This window comes from Pelophylax lessonae (genome assembly GCF_965119305.1).
Source record: "Pelophylax lessonae genome assembly, chromosome: 5".
Classification (NCBI taxonomy): domain Eukaryota; kingdom Metazoa; phylum Chordata; class Amphibia; order Anura; family Ranidae; genus Pelophylax; species Pelophylax lessonae.
This window is the reverse complement of record NC_138772.1, coordinates 129,050,846-129,064,908: the sequence shown is the minus strand read 5'-3', so window position 1 is coordinate 129,064,908 and position 14,063 is coordinate 129,050,846. Positions and strand designations below refer to the sequence as shown.

The following is a 14,063-nucleotide window of genomic DNA, read 5'->3' as shown; positions in this document are numbered from 1 at the left end:
AAAGGGAGATGCACAAATATGCGGCCCCACAGAGAAAAATCCCAGTGCAGCGGGATCAGAGTTGTATAAAGTACTCAAAACCCATACTTGAGTAAAAGTACAAGTGTTCGATCAAAAAGTAACTTGAGTGGAAGTGCTCTATCAAAAAGTGACTTGAGTAGAAGTACTAAAGTATTCAACATTTTTTGTACTTAAGTATTGCAAGTAGTTTTTTTTTTTTTTTTTTTTTTTAAATTTTGCTACTCAAGTACTGAAAGTAAAAGTACAAGTACTGTGTTATGTAGTTATTAAAGAAAGAAGTCAAAAGTTTGAACACCATATTGTTTTTTATTATTTCAAATGATTAACCTAAAGGACAATCATAATTTGTTTGTTTCATATTTTCTTTTTAGTGGAAAGATTTGGTATAGCAGCTTTTATTTATACATACAATAGCATTTATTTTCTTATGCGCTGATTTACACATGACATTATACACATTTGTTTGAGCTTCATGAAACCTGCCATCTACTGTTCTGGCAGTGGTAATTTTTATAATTGTAACGAGTAACTATGCAGCACAAAAAAAATATCAGAGTAGAAGTATTGAAATCATCGAAAAAATGTAGTGAAGTATAAGTGGAAGTAGGAGAAAAAAATTCTACTCTAGGAAAGTACAGATACCGCCTTTCGGTACTTAAGTACAGTAGTGAAGTAGTTCTACTTAGTTACTATACATCTCTGAGCGGGATGCATATTTATGTTCGGTCGGCGTGAAGGGGTGAACCCCATCACGCCAACCTAACACAGACCGAGCCCCGGGCCCCATACTAAAGATTGCGGTCACCTGATCACTGTGATAGCCTCTGACTGGCTACATATCAGTCACTGTGAAGCCCTCCCCTGTGTTTTCTCTAAATCGGGAGGAAAGATACATTATATCTTTGTCTCACCTTGCAGAGTAAAAAAAGTTGGTAAAATAAATATTAAAGAAAACATAACTAGATCAAGGTTTGCTCTAGGTCAGTGCCAGGGTTAGTGTTTGGGTCAAGTAAGGCTCAAACGTGAAGGTCAGGGTCAATATATTTGGGGTAGGATTTTTAGTTTATTTCTTTAAATTAGTATCCGTATGTGTTAGAACAGCAAAAAAAAAAGCAAAATGCGCACTATTGTTTCTGGGCTGTACTACAGATACAAATAAAATACACATATGTGGTATGGCTGCGATCGTCAGGAGCAGGAGAATTATTTTGGGTTGTTTTTTGGTGGTAGGTTATGGTAGTAACAAGAAATATACAGCTACATTAAAAATATTTATCTATTTTAAATTTTTTTTTGCTTTTTTGGGCTTGTTTTCTTTTGATTAATTTAAAAAGCAATTAAGAGGTATCCATAACCATTTACTACCAAATGAAAAACCAATTTGTCCTGAAAAAAACAAAACAAGGTATAATTCAATTGGATGTACAAAATAGTTGTGATATGTACGGTTTTACTAACGTATGTCAAAGTTTCAAAATTGTGCCTAGGCATTAAGATTTGTTTTATCCTTAGGTGTGAAGTGGTTAAACTTTAAAGTGAAGCTGCTTCATCTGAAAGCTTTGTAACACTGACATCTCCATGCCTGGTAATAGGGGAACCTAGAGTATATGTGGTAAGCGTTGGAGTATAGGTATGCCTCGATAATGCTGGCCATACACTAGCTGAAAAATCATTTGAAAATCTGTCATTTGGACCATTCAATTGTTTTTTGCCCATTTTATGGGCGCAAATAGAAAATCGGTTTAAGCTTTTCAGAGCCAAAATATGTAAGGAATAGGTTAGAGCTGAATGAATAATCGTTAAAAAATCATGATATCTTTTCAAAATCCCCCCCCCATCTTAATCCAGCTTTTCCAGAATCAGTGCAGAGCTGTTCTCTGCTCACAGCTGTCAGAGAAGGGGAAAAAAAAATGAGAAACATTGCATCATTTGGCTCTTTTTTAGTTCAAAGGGATGAACTTCGGTCTGTAAATGAGGTCAGTTTAGCCACTTAAGGACAAGGCCTTTTTCTGACACTTGTTGCTTACAAGTTAAATTCAGTATTTTTTGCTAGAAAATTACTTGGAACCCCCAAACATTATATATATATATATATATATATATATATATATATATATATATATACATATATATATACATATATATATATTTTGGAAAATTCTGCAGAACGAACAATAAACTAAAAGGTATGTGTTTCTCACCCGAGCTAATTGCACTAGGCATATGTGACCTAACAAATTTGCTCTAACGGCCGAGTGTTATTCGAGTTTAAACGATTTTACATATAGTGTATTGCCAGCATAAGATGACCATATATCCTAAAAGGTAGTATTTTTGTAAATATTGGCTCCTGTTTTTCCACACGGCCATGTAAAATGTACATGTAATTATCTGTTCCATTCTACGGCACAAATTCAAACCATGAAGCTAGAATTACTTTGGCACACAGCTTGTGCTGATATTGGAAGACTGAGAGCCTTTTCCTTACAGTAATCAGGAGACAGCTGGAGGGGAAGAAAGACCTCTGATTAACATTTTTAACGAAGATGTTTTGTTTTTAGACTCTACCCGAGGCGTCCATTACAAGTTATGCTGTCAGTTTGAAAGAGAAGACATTTTTGGTATCTGCATTGTATGATGTGATTCAGGAGCCTCAGAGCGAGGTAAGTAACATGTCCATTACAAATGCATGTTGGGTAGCTTCCAGTCAGGAATGAGGAGAACAATCAATGGAAAGCTAGAAAAGCGTTGATCATGGGTTGGGAACCGTTTCGATTTTTAGGCAATAGACAACCTCTGAGCATAATTTTAAATTACTTTTAGATATATATTATATGGGTTTACTGTACAGAACTGATACTGTGCCAAAAATTCAAACTGAGGAATTGTAATCTACGGTATGAAACCGCTGATGTTGATGGGTCACATAGCTAACAAGATACCAGCTGTGAGTTGAGGCAGTTCCATCTAATGAAGGTGCTATGTGCACATAAATGTGTGCTTTATCTTATTCAAAGATTCAAGTTCAGCTTTTGAAATAAATAAATAAATGCACATTATTTGCAGGTAAAATGTGCATTTATTTTTCTAAGGAGTCTGCAGGGCATCCCACCCATGATCAGCAGATTATGGGTGCAATGCCAGGCTCATGCAGAATCTCAAGATAGCTGTCTGTTTATACATCGTACAGGCAAGCCGTTACTGGAGAGCAGAAACCATCAAACTACAAAACTGCTCCCTAACGCCCTCTTCATTGAGAACTACAAGTTGACAGTCGCAGTGGCTGTTAGTACTTGTAGTCTATCCATTCACAGGAAACTCCACCCACACGGCCGTACTGTTGTCAAATGGTGACAGCAAGTGCGGGAAGAAGATTCCCTGACTGCTTTCACAGGGAGGTTGGGGTCTGGTGTGCAGATGCTGAAACATGTCACAGGTTTTACCCTAAAAAAACCGGTGGAGTATGTAACAGGTTATGCAAGTGAACTTATCCTTTAAAAGCTGTGTCTTAAAGCCCATGTCTAGCTTGGGCAAAAAACAGGGATGTAGCCCCCAGCCGCACACACTCGCCACCTCTCCAGTGCTGTCCCCTGAAGACTCACCCACTCCATCCAGGTTCGGTCTTCCAACAGGTTGAATGATGCTAGGGCATGAAAAGCCCACCCTCATCCTGCACTTGCAGAAGAATGCTGCAAGAGTGGTGCTGCATTTTTACAGTCAGGAATGAAGCCGGTCCCTAGCCCAGAATTGTACTTTTAAAGAACACCAGTCACAAATTGGCATTTGCACTCATCGGAATCTCCAATCTAGAATTGTTAAATTAATGCAGGCTTAAGCTGACCATACATTTGAAGATTTCTTTTGTTCAGGCCAGTGGGCTAAATGAGAAAATCCCATCCATGCTAAACAGCGTGGATTCAAAGAGTTAATGCTGCATAGATGGCGCATGGGTGGAAGAGATACTCTCTCCAAAGCGACAGCCTTAGTATAAGGAATCTTGGCAGGAAGAGCAGGTAGGTGACAAGAGCAGCATGGCAGGCACAACAGGAGGGCAGCTTCATAGGAGATGAAGGTAGCTTTGTATAACATAAAACAAAACAGCGCCACTCTAAGTGTAGTATAAAAACAGCTCAAACTTTATTAAAAACAAGAGCCATTCACAGTATAGGAGATGGATAACCGCATGTCAGATCCTCCAGGGATAGCAAAGGCTGCAGACAGAGTGTGAAGGGGAGCAGGGGGAGCAACAAGCCTCCAGACTACTGCTGCACGAGGCCATGCGTGCAAACCGCTGGAGTCCTGGTAGGATGTGGGGTATGCAAGGGGGTGGGGGCTAATGCGTGGATTGATTAATCCCCCACTACTAACTATTATATACTGGCAGCCATTGCCTGTGACTGTCAGAATACCCAAACAGTGACTGCATCGGATTGGCTGCAGTCACTGCTCACACAGCTTTCTGCCCGGTTTCTTTGACTTCTTAATCAAAGTTTGTGGAACTGGCTTGTATTTTGGCCGATACCCAGGAATCGGGCAACATTTTAAAGTATATGGGACCAGCTTTACTTCTCAGGGATAGCTGTTCTGACCAATTTTATTGTCCATCTGCAAGGCCTTCACAAGGGCTGCCGTATCCCCTTATTGCTGACAACACAAGACAGTTAAAGTGGAAGAAAACCATAACTACATCTTTTCCTAAATATGTTCTCTTCTCCCTCTTCCTACCCATCCTGCCTAACCTGTATTAAAAAGATCCGTTTACTTACCTATTTTTTAGTCCGGTCAGGTCACTTGAATCCTGCAGCTCTGGCTCCCCTGAGTAAGGGAGTGTCCAATGGCTGTGAATTCCGGGAGCTGCGCCGTCACCCATAGGCTCCCAAAACTCGGCTGTTGTCGGCACTCCCTCCTCTCCCCTGCAGCACCTGCTTATTGAGCTGCTGGATCGCGTGACTGGACCAAAACGGATTAAAAAAAGGTACAGTGAGTATGCAGATCTTTTCTGATAAAGTTTGGCCAGGATGGGTAAGAGGAGAGAGGTCGAGGAAACCTTTTTAAAAATAGCTGTAATTGGGCTTTCCTTCCACTTTAATTTACAAGCGTGCTCTCAGGAATTACACAAAAGTATTTTTGGTAGAAAATGTTAGAACCCCCAAACATTATACATTTTGTTTTTAAAGCAGGGGGCATTGAGAATAATTTGGTTGGTTTTGCAATTTTTTTTTTTTTTTTTAAAGCAGGGGGTATTTGCACAGCGGTTTTTCAAACGCATTTTTTTTTTTTTTTTTTAAATTACACTTTTAACGCAAAAAAAAAAAACACAATACATAACCCCTTTTTTTACTAAGATATAAAAGATGTTGGGCTGAGTAAATAGATAAGCTTGTCATGGTAAATTGCACATGCCTGTACAACGACAGCAAACCACGTACGTTTTACTATCAATAGGGGACGCTTTAAAAGCTTTTACAGATTACTTTATATTAACACAAGAGGTCTGGTGCTAGACTTACTGCCCATGATCTGCCGTTTGTAGTGATACCTCACACGTGTCGGACGATCGATGTGTGCGCGCGGGACTGATGCGTGCGTTTTTGCCTTTGTAAACATCCTTGTGACAGATACGCTTTATAAAGGGGTCTATAAGACCCCAGATCCCTCGTCTGACCTTAAAAGCATTTGATTCCATGTTACTATATCATAGAGCCAAACAAAGCCGATCCGGTCTTTGATCAGCAGGCGAAAGCACCAGCTGGTCAATCGGGACTCCCAGAGTGATGGGAGGTTCTGGTAAAGCTTCGAGAGAGGAGCTGGGGAACTTCACCTCCAGCTGCTTATGAAAGCAATCCAGCTAATTAGCCGCTAGGATTTCTTTTACAAGAGAGCCGACCGTCGGCTTGGAAAACCAAAACCGAACCGAGATGATGCCGGACACCATTACTCTTTTTTCTTCTTTTTAAGGGCTTCTCATGCCCCTAGAAAAACACAAGATGAGTTTCCCTCACAGGGGTATTCAACAATGCGCTTCAATCAACAACAAATCAAACAACTTTTAGCCTCCTGGCTTACACCTTTAGCACTGCTTCTCTGGCCTTACTTTTTTAGGCCAATGTGTTTCCCCCAGTCCATATCCATGCAGAACTCTGTGCATATAACTAGCAGCCCCTTGCTGCTCTGGCTCCCAACTCTCTCCTGGGCAGAGATCTCCCAGTTAGTGTGCAGGTGGTTCTCAAAACATGGACCCAGGATGGAAGATTTTCATCCCTCCCAGATCTAGAAGATTTCCCCAGGCTTCAGGTCCCAAACCGGGTTTTACCAACTGATGCAGAAACTGAAAAGTCCGTTTTTTCTGAATGATACAAATTCTTTGGAGCTCCTCAACTTGCTTGGATGAGCATGCTGGGTTATTTACTCTTTACACCGTGGCAAGGCACAGAACTGCAAAACCATGTTAAGGATTTTTCCCCACTGCTTTTGATTGCTTGAAATTATCTTTTCAACCATGTAGCGACCACCTCCTGTAGATTACAGGGTGGTCGCTGTGTGCAGAATCCTGTTTGTGTATGTATGTATGTGTATGTGTGTGTGTGTGTATATATATATATATTATGCACACACATACATAGTGTGTGTGTGATTCTGTATTTACGCCGGCTGTGCTATGATTAGACACTGCACAAGCTGGTCAATGGGTACCGGCCACTGGATGTCCACCTGCACCTACTGATCAGTGAGGAGGAAGATGGGGACAGAGCTCTGCATTTGTAAACCATGCAAAGTTCTGTCCTGTCAGTGGGGTCAGTCAGATCAGGAACGGGGAGAGTGCTGCTCCAGGTGGGTAATCTAATCAATATGTGAATCCACGCGTTGGTGCAAGCCCCGACTCACTTCCGAGAACAAGATCAATAGAAAGAATGGCTGCACACCATGCTGGAGACTAAGTCCATTTATTTTGAAGAGACTGTGGGACACACACCAGATGACAAGAGGCAATAGACAGTGGAATGTTGACGCATTTCACACAAATATCTTGTGCTTATTCAATAATGTCAGTGAGAAAGTGGCGGTTTTTGTTTCCCTTCAAAGCAGGGAATAAAAACAGTCATCTCTTAGTAAAAGAACCTCACAGCACACACAAACACTGGTTAGGCACACATTTAACCCTTTGATTGCCCTAGATGTTTAACCCCTTCCCAGCCATTGTCAGTACAGTGACCGTTCATATTTTTAGCACTGATCACTCTTCGTGTCACTGGTTCCTATAAAGTGTCAGATTGTTCCCCGCAATATTGCATTCCCAATATGTCACTGATCACCTCCCTTACTAGTATAAAACATTTAAAAAAAATTCCAGTGTGTGTATATATACCATAGTTTGTAGACACCATAACATTTGCGTAAACCTATTAATATACGCTTTTTTTTTTTTTTTTTTTTTTTTTTTTTTTTTTTAACCAAAGACATGTAGCAGAATACATATTGACCTTTTTTGAAGAAATTTAGAATTTTTTTTTAAATTTAATTGGATATGTTTTTATAGCAGAAAGTAGAAAAAAATTTTTTTTTTTTTTTCCAAATTTTGCTTATAGCGCAAAAAAAAAATAAAAACCCAAGAGGTGATCAAATACCAAAAAAAGCTGCATTTGTGCGGTATCACAAAAAATTGCCTGGTCATGAAGGGGGTAAATCTCGCAGAGGGCAAGTGGTTAAAGGAAGAGAAAAATAATCCCAATAGTCACTAACAGGAGAATTCCGTCTCCCTTGCCTGTGTTTGGGATGGATGCAGCAAATATGAACATTCTCTGCACTGTGCTGGTCGCGTAACAAACCAGAAGCTTGATTATCTCTAGGCACGGTTTTAAGTAAAACAGCAAAGTTTAATGCGTCAATTAGGAGAAGGAAATTGTGGTGATTCATGGAAATGTTTGTTTTCTTGAATAAAGTGTAGGTGGAAGCTGTACTTTAAATCTCCACTGCAGCTTAGCAACCCATCCAGCCAGCTTTTATTGAGAATTTACATGCATTAAAAAGAAACGGGGTTATGTGGAAAAAACCTGCCTTGAAAACTTGATATAATTGAGTCTGTAGCACTTTGCAACATGGAACTCTTTTTGGCTGAATGATTGCATTTACTGGTCTATTGAAAATGTTAATCTTAAAAGCCTTGGCTGATTGCCCTGTATGGTGATGACTGGGATTTGTCTCCATGTCATAAAGGAGTAAAGTAAAACCATGTTCATCTAATTTGCAAATATATTCACATTTTGAATCAAACACCAATAACCAGGTATTGTGTCTAAAATGGACTCGGAACAATACTCAATTAGGTAAAAAAACAAAAAGCCTTTTTATATGGAGAAAAGAACTCTGGCTGCCCCATTTCTCACTTTCAGGACTGTGGCAAAATATAAAGCTGGCCATACCCAGGTAGAACTTCCTTCGAAAATTTAGATTTTGAAAGTTCGTATGATTTTCTAATAGTTAATGTTACTAAACCCAGGAGCCTGCAATCACTAGATTGGGTCTCCCACAGTACACAGAACATGAATATTTAGTAAACTACTAAATACCTTTTCTCATCAGCATTGTTCAGCAGTCTTGGGACTTCTATCAGTGTCTGCTTAAAGCTTGAAGGAGGAGTTTTCATTCTCCTCTGACCGTCCTATGAGGCTTCAGAACAGTGCTGATTGGCCCTGTGCTGATCACATGCCCCCCCCCCCCCCAAAAAAAACTCTAGCAATACACACCAAACTGAGCATGTGTAGAGTGCACCCACGGCTCTGTACTTAACCCCTTAGGTTCCACAGTGAGTATAACCGCTTTACTGCATATACGGACTGATTATACGGTTGTGGGTTTAGTAAGGCTTTAATGGGTCAAACTGATTGATTTCAACTATGGTGATGGAAAAAAAGTGAAAAATTGTACATTTTTCTTCAAAGAATACATTTGTCTAAGAGTGCGTGTGGTTTTCAGTTGGAAGTTTCGCTCATTTTAAAATTAAATGTTTTAAAGCACATGAAATACCCATGACACGTTTTTGTTCACCATTTTTAACTGCCTTTTTTATTAAAATGCCTAATATTTTTGAATAAAAACATGTTTAACCAAAAAAGCTAATTACGTTTCCATATAGTAAAGGACAGAAAAAAAAAAAAAAAAAAATCTGATAGTACCATTGATCTTGCCATCAGAGACCTGACAAATGTTGTTCAAAAGTACATAAAATGGGCTTTTTGACTTTTTTACTAAATAAATCTGTTTCCTGTAGTACACTATGGGACTTCTTATTCCCAGCTGGGTTATAGGCTGCTACCAACAGGTGACTGGACAGTGACGAAAAAAGCTGCTAGGACATCCGCATATGATCCCCTCCCACTCCCAGCTAAGCTCCGCTTTTTGCTAGTGTCCTTAGGTAATGGACCACTTCTCTTTGCTGAGAGAAGCTTGTGTTCCCTTATCGAAATTTCCTTTTTATTTTTTCTTTCTGGATTTTTTTTCCACAGCTAAATTCACATAAGAAGTGTCTTGAGAGGCTGCTATTTAGGAGCAAACACTTGTTTGGACCCTCCTTGAGTAAGTAGATCACAGGGGAGAAGAGTACTCCCTCTTGTGCCTCTACCAGTAGGTCTTTCCCTCCAGTTGTTAGAAGGGGTTCCTTTCGGTCCTCTCGTCTTTCAGCCCTTCAATTACTCTTTTTAATTTACTAACAAAGCTTTAAGAGAAGTTAAAGTTCGCACTCCAGATTGCTTTTAATCGATCCGTTCAGTGGGGTCTCCCTGCACTCTATGGGTTAAATGCTCATTTGGATTGAAGGATAGGAATGAGATCAACTACCTACCTTACTTTGTGACGAGCCCCGGACATTGATTTCCCTGAATTCGGTGACCCGTATTTACTATGTCCTCTGAGAAGGTACTACAGAGGTGCTGAGAGGGGAAGTTTTAGGAGGCAGCGTCAGTAAGACAGCAAGGTCCATGGGGTATGTAGTCCTTAGAAGTTTAGTAAATGGCAGACGAAAAGCTTTGAAACGTGCAGAATGTGTGGAAAGGGATGGCAAGCAGACCAATCACAACATGAAAGGAGATTTTTAAGTAAGCATATGTTGGATTGTCAAAAATAACTTAGTATTGTAAAACATTGGATTGTGAGCATAACTCGTTCACAATCATTTATTCATAAAGTCCTTCAGTTTATAGTCCAAATAAAAAGATTATAGTAATGTGTTGGGTTGTATAACCATAAAATGTCCATCAACAAATGGCCGCCTCCACAACGGGATTAGAAGCAAAATCCAGCAGAAAGAAGAGAGGCACCTCTAAGTGTGCAACTCGCATGGTTGATTTAAAAGAGGCGCACCGCTAAGTATGCAGGCATCCAGGGTAAATCTGTCCACATCGACCATCCTGCGCTGTCCGTCTGCAATCGTGACCGGGAAGACTACCTTGCAGTAGAGCGATCTGAATGTGAGGCGTGGAGCGCAGTGTAGAAGGGATGATGTTGATGGCGGTGCGGAAGATGATCTATATGGACAGCTTTACCCCGCATGCCTGCACACTTAGATGTGCCTGTTTTAATCATCAACCATGGGAGTTGCTAAATGTTGTACCTTTTTTATTTACCAGTTTACGACCCGGCAGGCAGCCGCTCCCAGGCAAATCGCCGTACATGTACGCTGCTCACTCTAGGGAGTCCAGGGGGCCAGCGCGCGCCCTCACTCGTCAGCGGGGAAGCCGATACAGCGGGCAGGCGGCTCAGATTGCTGCCTGACACCCACGATCGCTCCCCGCTGAGAGAGGAGGACAGTCGGCTGTTGTAAACACAGCTGGCCGTTCTCCCTCGGATGATCATGGATCCTATGTGATCCTGCTATATAGGATCAAATGTATCTATGGTCATTTCAGAAGCCACGCCCCCCCACACTTAGGATCACTCCCCTAGGCTCACATTTTACCCCTTGAGCACCCACAGGGTTAACCCCTTCCCTGCCAATGGCATTATTACAGTAACGGTGCATATTTTTAGCACTGATTACTGTAGTAATGTCACTGATCCCCCCCCCCCAAAAGTGTCAAATGTCAGGGGTTCGATCTGTCCGCCTCAATGTCGCAGTCCCGCAAAAAATCACAGATCGCCACCATTACTAGTCAAAAAAAATTACATAAATCTTTCCCGTAGTTAGTAGAAACAATAACTTTTACGCAAACCAATCAAAATACGCTTATTGCAATTTTTTTTTTTTTTTGCCAAAAATGTGTAGCAGAAAACAATTTGGCCTAAAATGTTAAATTTTTTGATTTTTAATTTTTTTTTTTTTTTGGGGAATGTTGTATAGCAAAATGTGAGAAATATTATTGCTTTTTTTTTTTTTCAAAATTGTTGCTCTTATTTTTGTTTATAGCACAAAAAATAAAAAATCGCACAGGTGATCAAATACCCCCAAAAGAAAGCTCTATTTGTGGGGAAAAAAGACATAAATTTAGTTTGGCTACAGCGTCGCACGACCGTGCAATTGTTAGTTAAAATAACGCAGTGCCGAAATGCAAAATAGGGCCTGGTCAGGAAGAGGGCAAATCCTTCCGGTCTTAAAGTGGTTAAATGTAACCATATTGTTACACTTGGATGCACCTACCTCTCTTCTCTTTTATACTCAGTTGTGACATGATGCTACTTGTATATCAAGACGTCGCAGATTTTTCAAGTCAAAATTTTATTTGCGTGTGTTGCAAAATGCTCTCAAATCAAGTTACAGTACTCTCAATCCAAGGTGTTAACTGTATTGCTATTACAATGCTGATTTTAAAAAATAAAATTGTATTCTATAGGCCCGTACACACGTACCGATTGTCGGCCGTAAAGATTCGGCCAACGACCGATCGGCCGATTGTAGGCTTGTTAGTATGATGCTTCTGACAAAATTTTTGTTGGCCAACACCAGAACGGCCGATTGTTCGCCAGTCAGTACAGATTTCAGCCGACAGACAGCAGATTTGCAAGACTGGGCATGCTCAGAAAAGAAAAAAGACCAGGAAAGTTAACCATCACATGACATCACTTCTGCAGTCGGCTGTTGTTGGCCGACAAAATTCGTGTGCAGTCTTTTGCAGTTTTCAACAGACAAGACAGCCCTCGGACAAAAGACGGCCGATCGTTCGGCCGACGATCGGTACGTGTGTACGGGGCTTAAGACTACCTAACTCCTTTAAATTTAATAGCAGCCTAGATATGGGTTTTGAAGCCCAGTGCCAGGCAAACATTTTGTTTTTGGTGGGGGTGGATGGGTTAGAACCTCAGGGAATTTTGCTCACAGCCATAAAAGCTTCACAAATGGCAGTATCTGACAGTAAATAAATAAAACAAAAAAAAACCTCTTGTTGGGTTCTAAACTTTTGAATGCAGGCCCACTTTAGGGGTATGTGGAACAAAAGGCAGTACTGCATGAACATGGATGTAAATGGGCTATATATATATATATATATATATATATATATATATATATATATATATATATATATATATATATATATATATATTTATATATTTATTTTTTAAGCTGAATTTAATTTTCACCAGTCAGAATAGTAATAATGTTGAAATGCTAAATGTGTGATGTACTTTGTGCTTCTGATGACAGTTGTTGGAGCCAGTCTGCCACCAGCTCTTTGAGTTCTACAGAAGCGGAGAAAAGCACCTGAGGACATTCACGCTTCAGTTCCTGCCAGAGCTCATATGGTGCTACTTGTCTGTATCCACCAGCAGAGACCTTCAGAGCAGTGGGTGCATCGAAGCGCTGCTTCTGAGCATCTACAACTTGGTGAGTACTGGGTTTTGTTACCCAAGATAGACGAAGCTTAACTGTATAAAAACCATGTTACACTGCCAGGCTGATTGCACTCTGATCGCATTCAAAACATAGCCTAACCTTCACTTTTGCAAGGTACTTTAAATGGCACCAAATGTATAAATCTGTAAGTTCAATCACTTGCTGCCTGGGCCAGTTGGGACATTTCTCTCATACATTATTTTTTTTTTTTTTAAAGCGGAGGCCCTGGAGAATAAAATGGTTGTTTTATGTCATACGATACTTGGACAGCCATTTTTTAAATCACAAATTTAAAGTAGAAGTTCCCCTTTTGTGAAAAAAAAAATCATAAATGCACATGATTTTGCTGGTATGAAAATTTGCATTTTATAAATTTTGTCAGTCAGCAGATCACTGGTGCAATGTCAGGCTCTTGCCGACACTCAAGGCATTTATTCTTGCGTGTTTCCCACACTGCCATTGCAAGTTTCAGCAGGTGTCAATATTAATGACACCCCAAACGAAATACATTTGCCTTGCCCAGGATCACATGATATAGGAGTACGATGCGGTTGCAGTGAGATTCTAAAAGCAGTGCACTAACTTTTGGTATGGTGCAGTGCTATTTCAGCCCATTCAAAATGAATAGGCCAAGGTCCTAATGCACAGAACTGCATGTGAATCACACAAGATCCCACAGCGTATTCCCATGTGATTCCCGATATGAACCAGCCCCTCAGTATAGCTGTCTGCCCGTACCTCCCGTGTGTGCAGACAGTTATGGAATTGCAGGAAGAGTTGAATACTACAAGCTGTCTAACGTGGCAGAGGGTACTTGTAATTCATTCACAGAATTCTGTGCGACAGTGGGTGCGGGGAGAGGATCCCCCGCACACTTTCACAGTGAGGGATCAGGGAGTGCTGGGACTGGAGCACAGTAACAAGTCACACATTACAAAAAGGTGAACTTATCCTTTTAATTAATTTTTGTGCACACAATATAATACCCAAAGTTTTGTATAAAAGATGCCGTTAAGCCAAGTAAATGGATTCCTATCATGGCATGCTTTGACTTTGTGCACACCTGTGAAATGGTGACAAATTACACTACATTAAATTATCCATAGGGGACAGATTTTTAAGTCTTTACAGGTTACCAGTTTAAAGTTACAGTAGATCTGGCACTAGTATTGCTTTCACTCTGACATTCGTGATGATACCTCAAATGTGTGGTGCAATAACA

The 14,063-nt window shown here is 40.4% G+C and overlaps 1 protein-coding gene across 4 annotated transcripts in view; it reads left to right on the top strand.

The window, feature by feature from the left end:
* The window catches only part of HYCC1 (hyccin PI4KA lipid kinase complex subunit 1), a 227,104-nt gene that overhangs the window by 67,116 nt on the left and 145,925 nt on the right, over window positions 1–14,063 (top strand). For all 4 annotated transcript variants that reach the window (XR_014225350.1, XM_082259372.1, XM_082259374.1 and 1 more), the window contains exons 3-4: window positions 2,583–2,684; window positions 12,653–12,832. Coding sequence is in view for 3 of the 4 variants with exons in the window: in XM_082259372.1 (XP_082115498.1) it covers window positions 2,583–2,684; window positions 12,653–12,832 (282 nt within the window). In the remaining variant the exon portion in view is untranslated. The remainder of the gene's footprint in view (window positions 1–2,582; window positions 2,685–12,652; window positions 12,833–14,063) is intronic.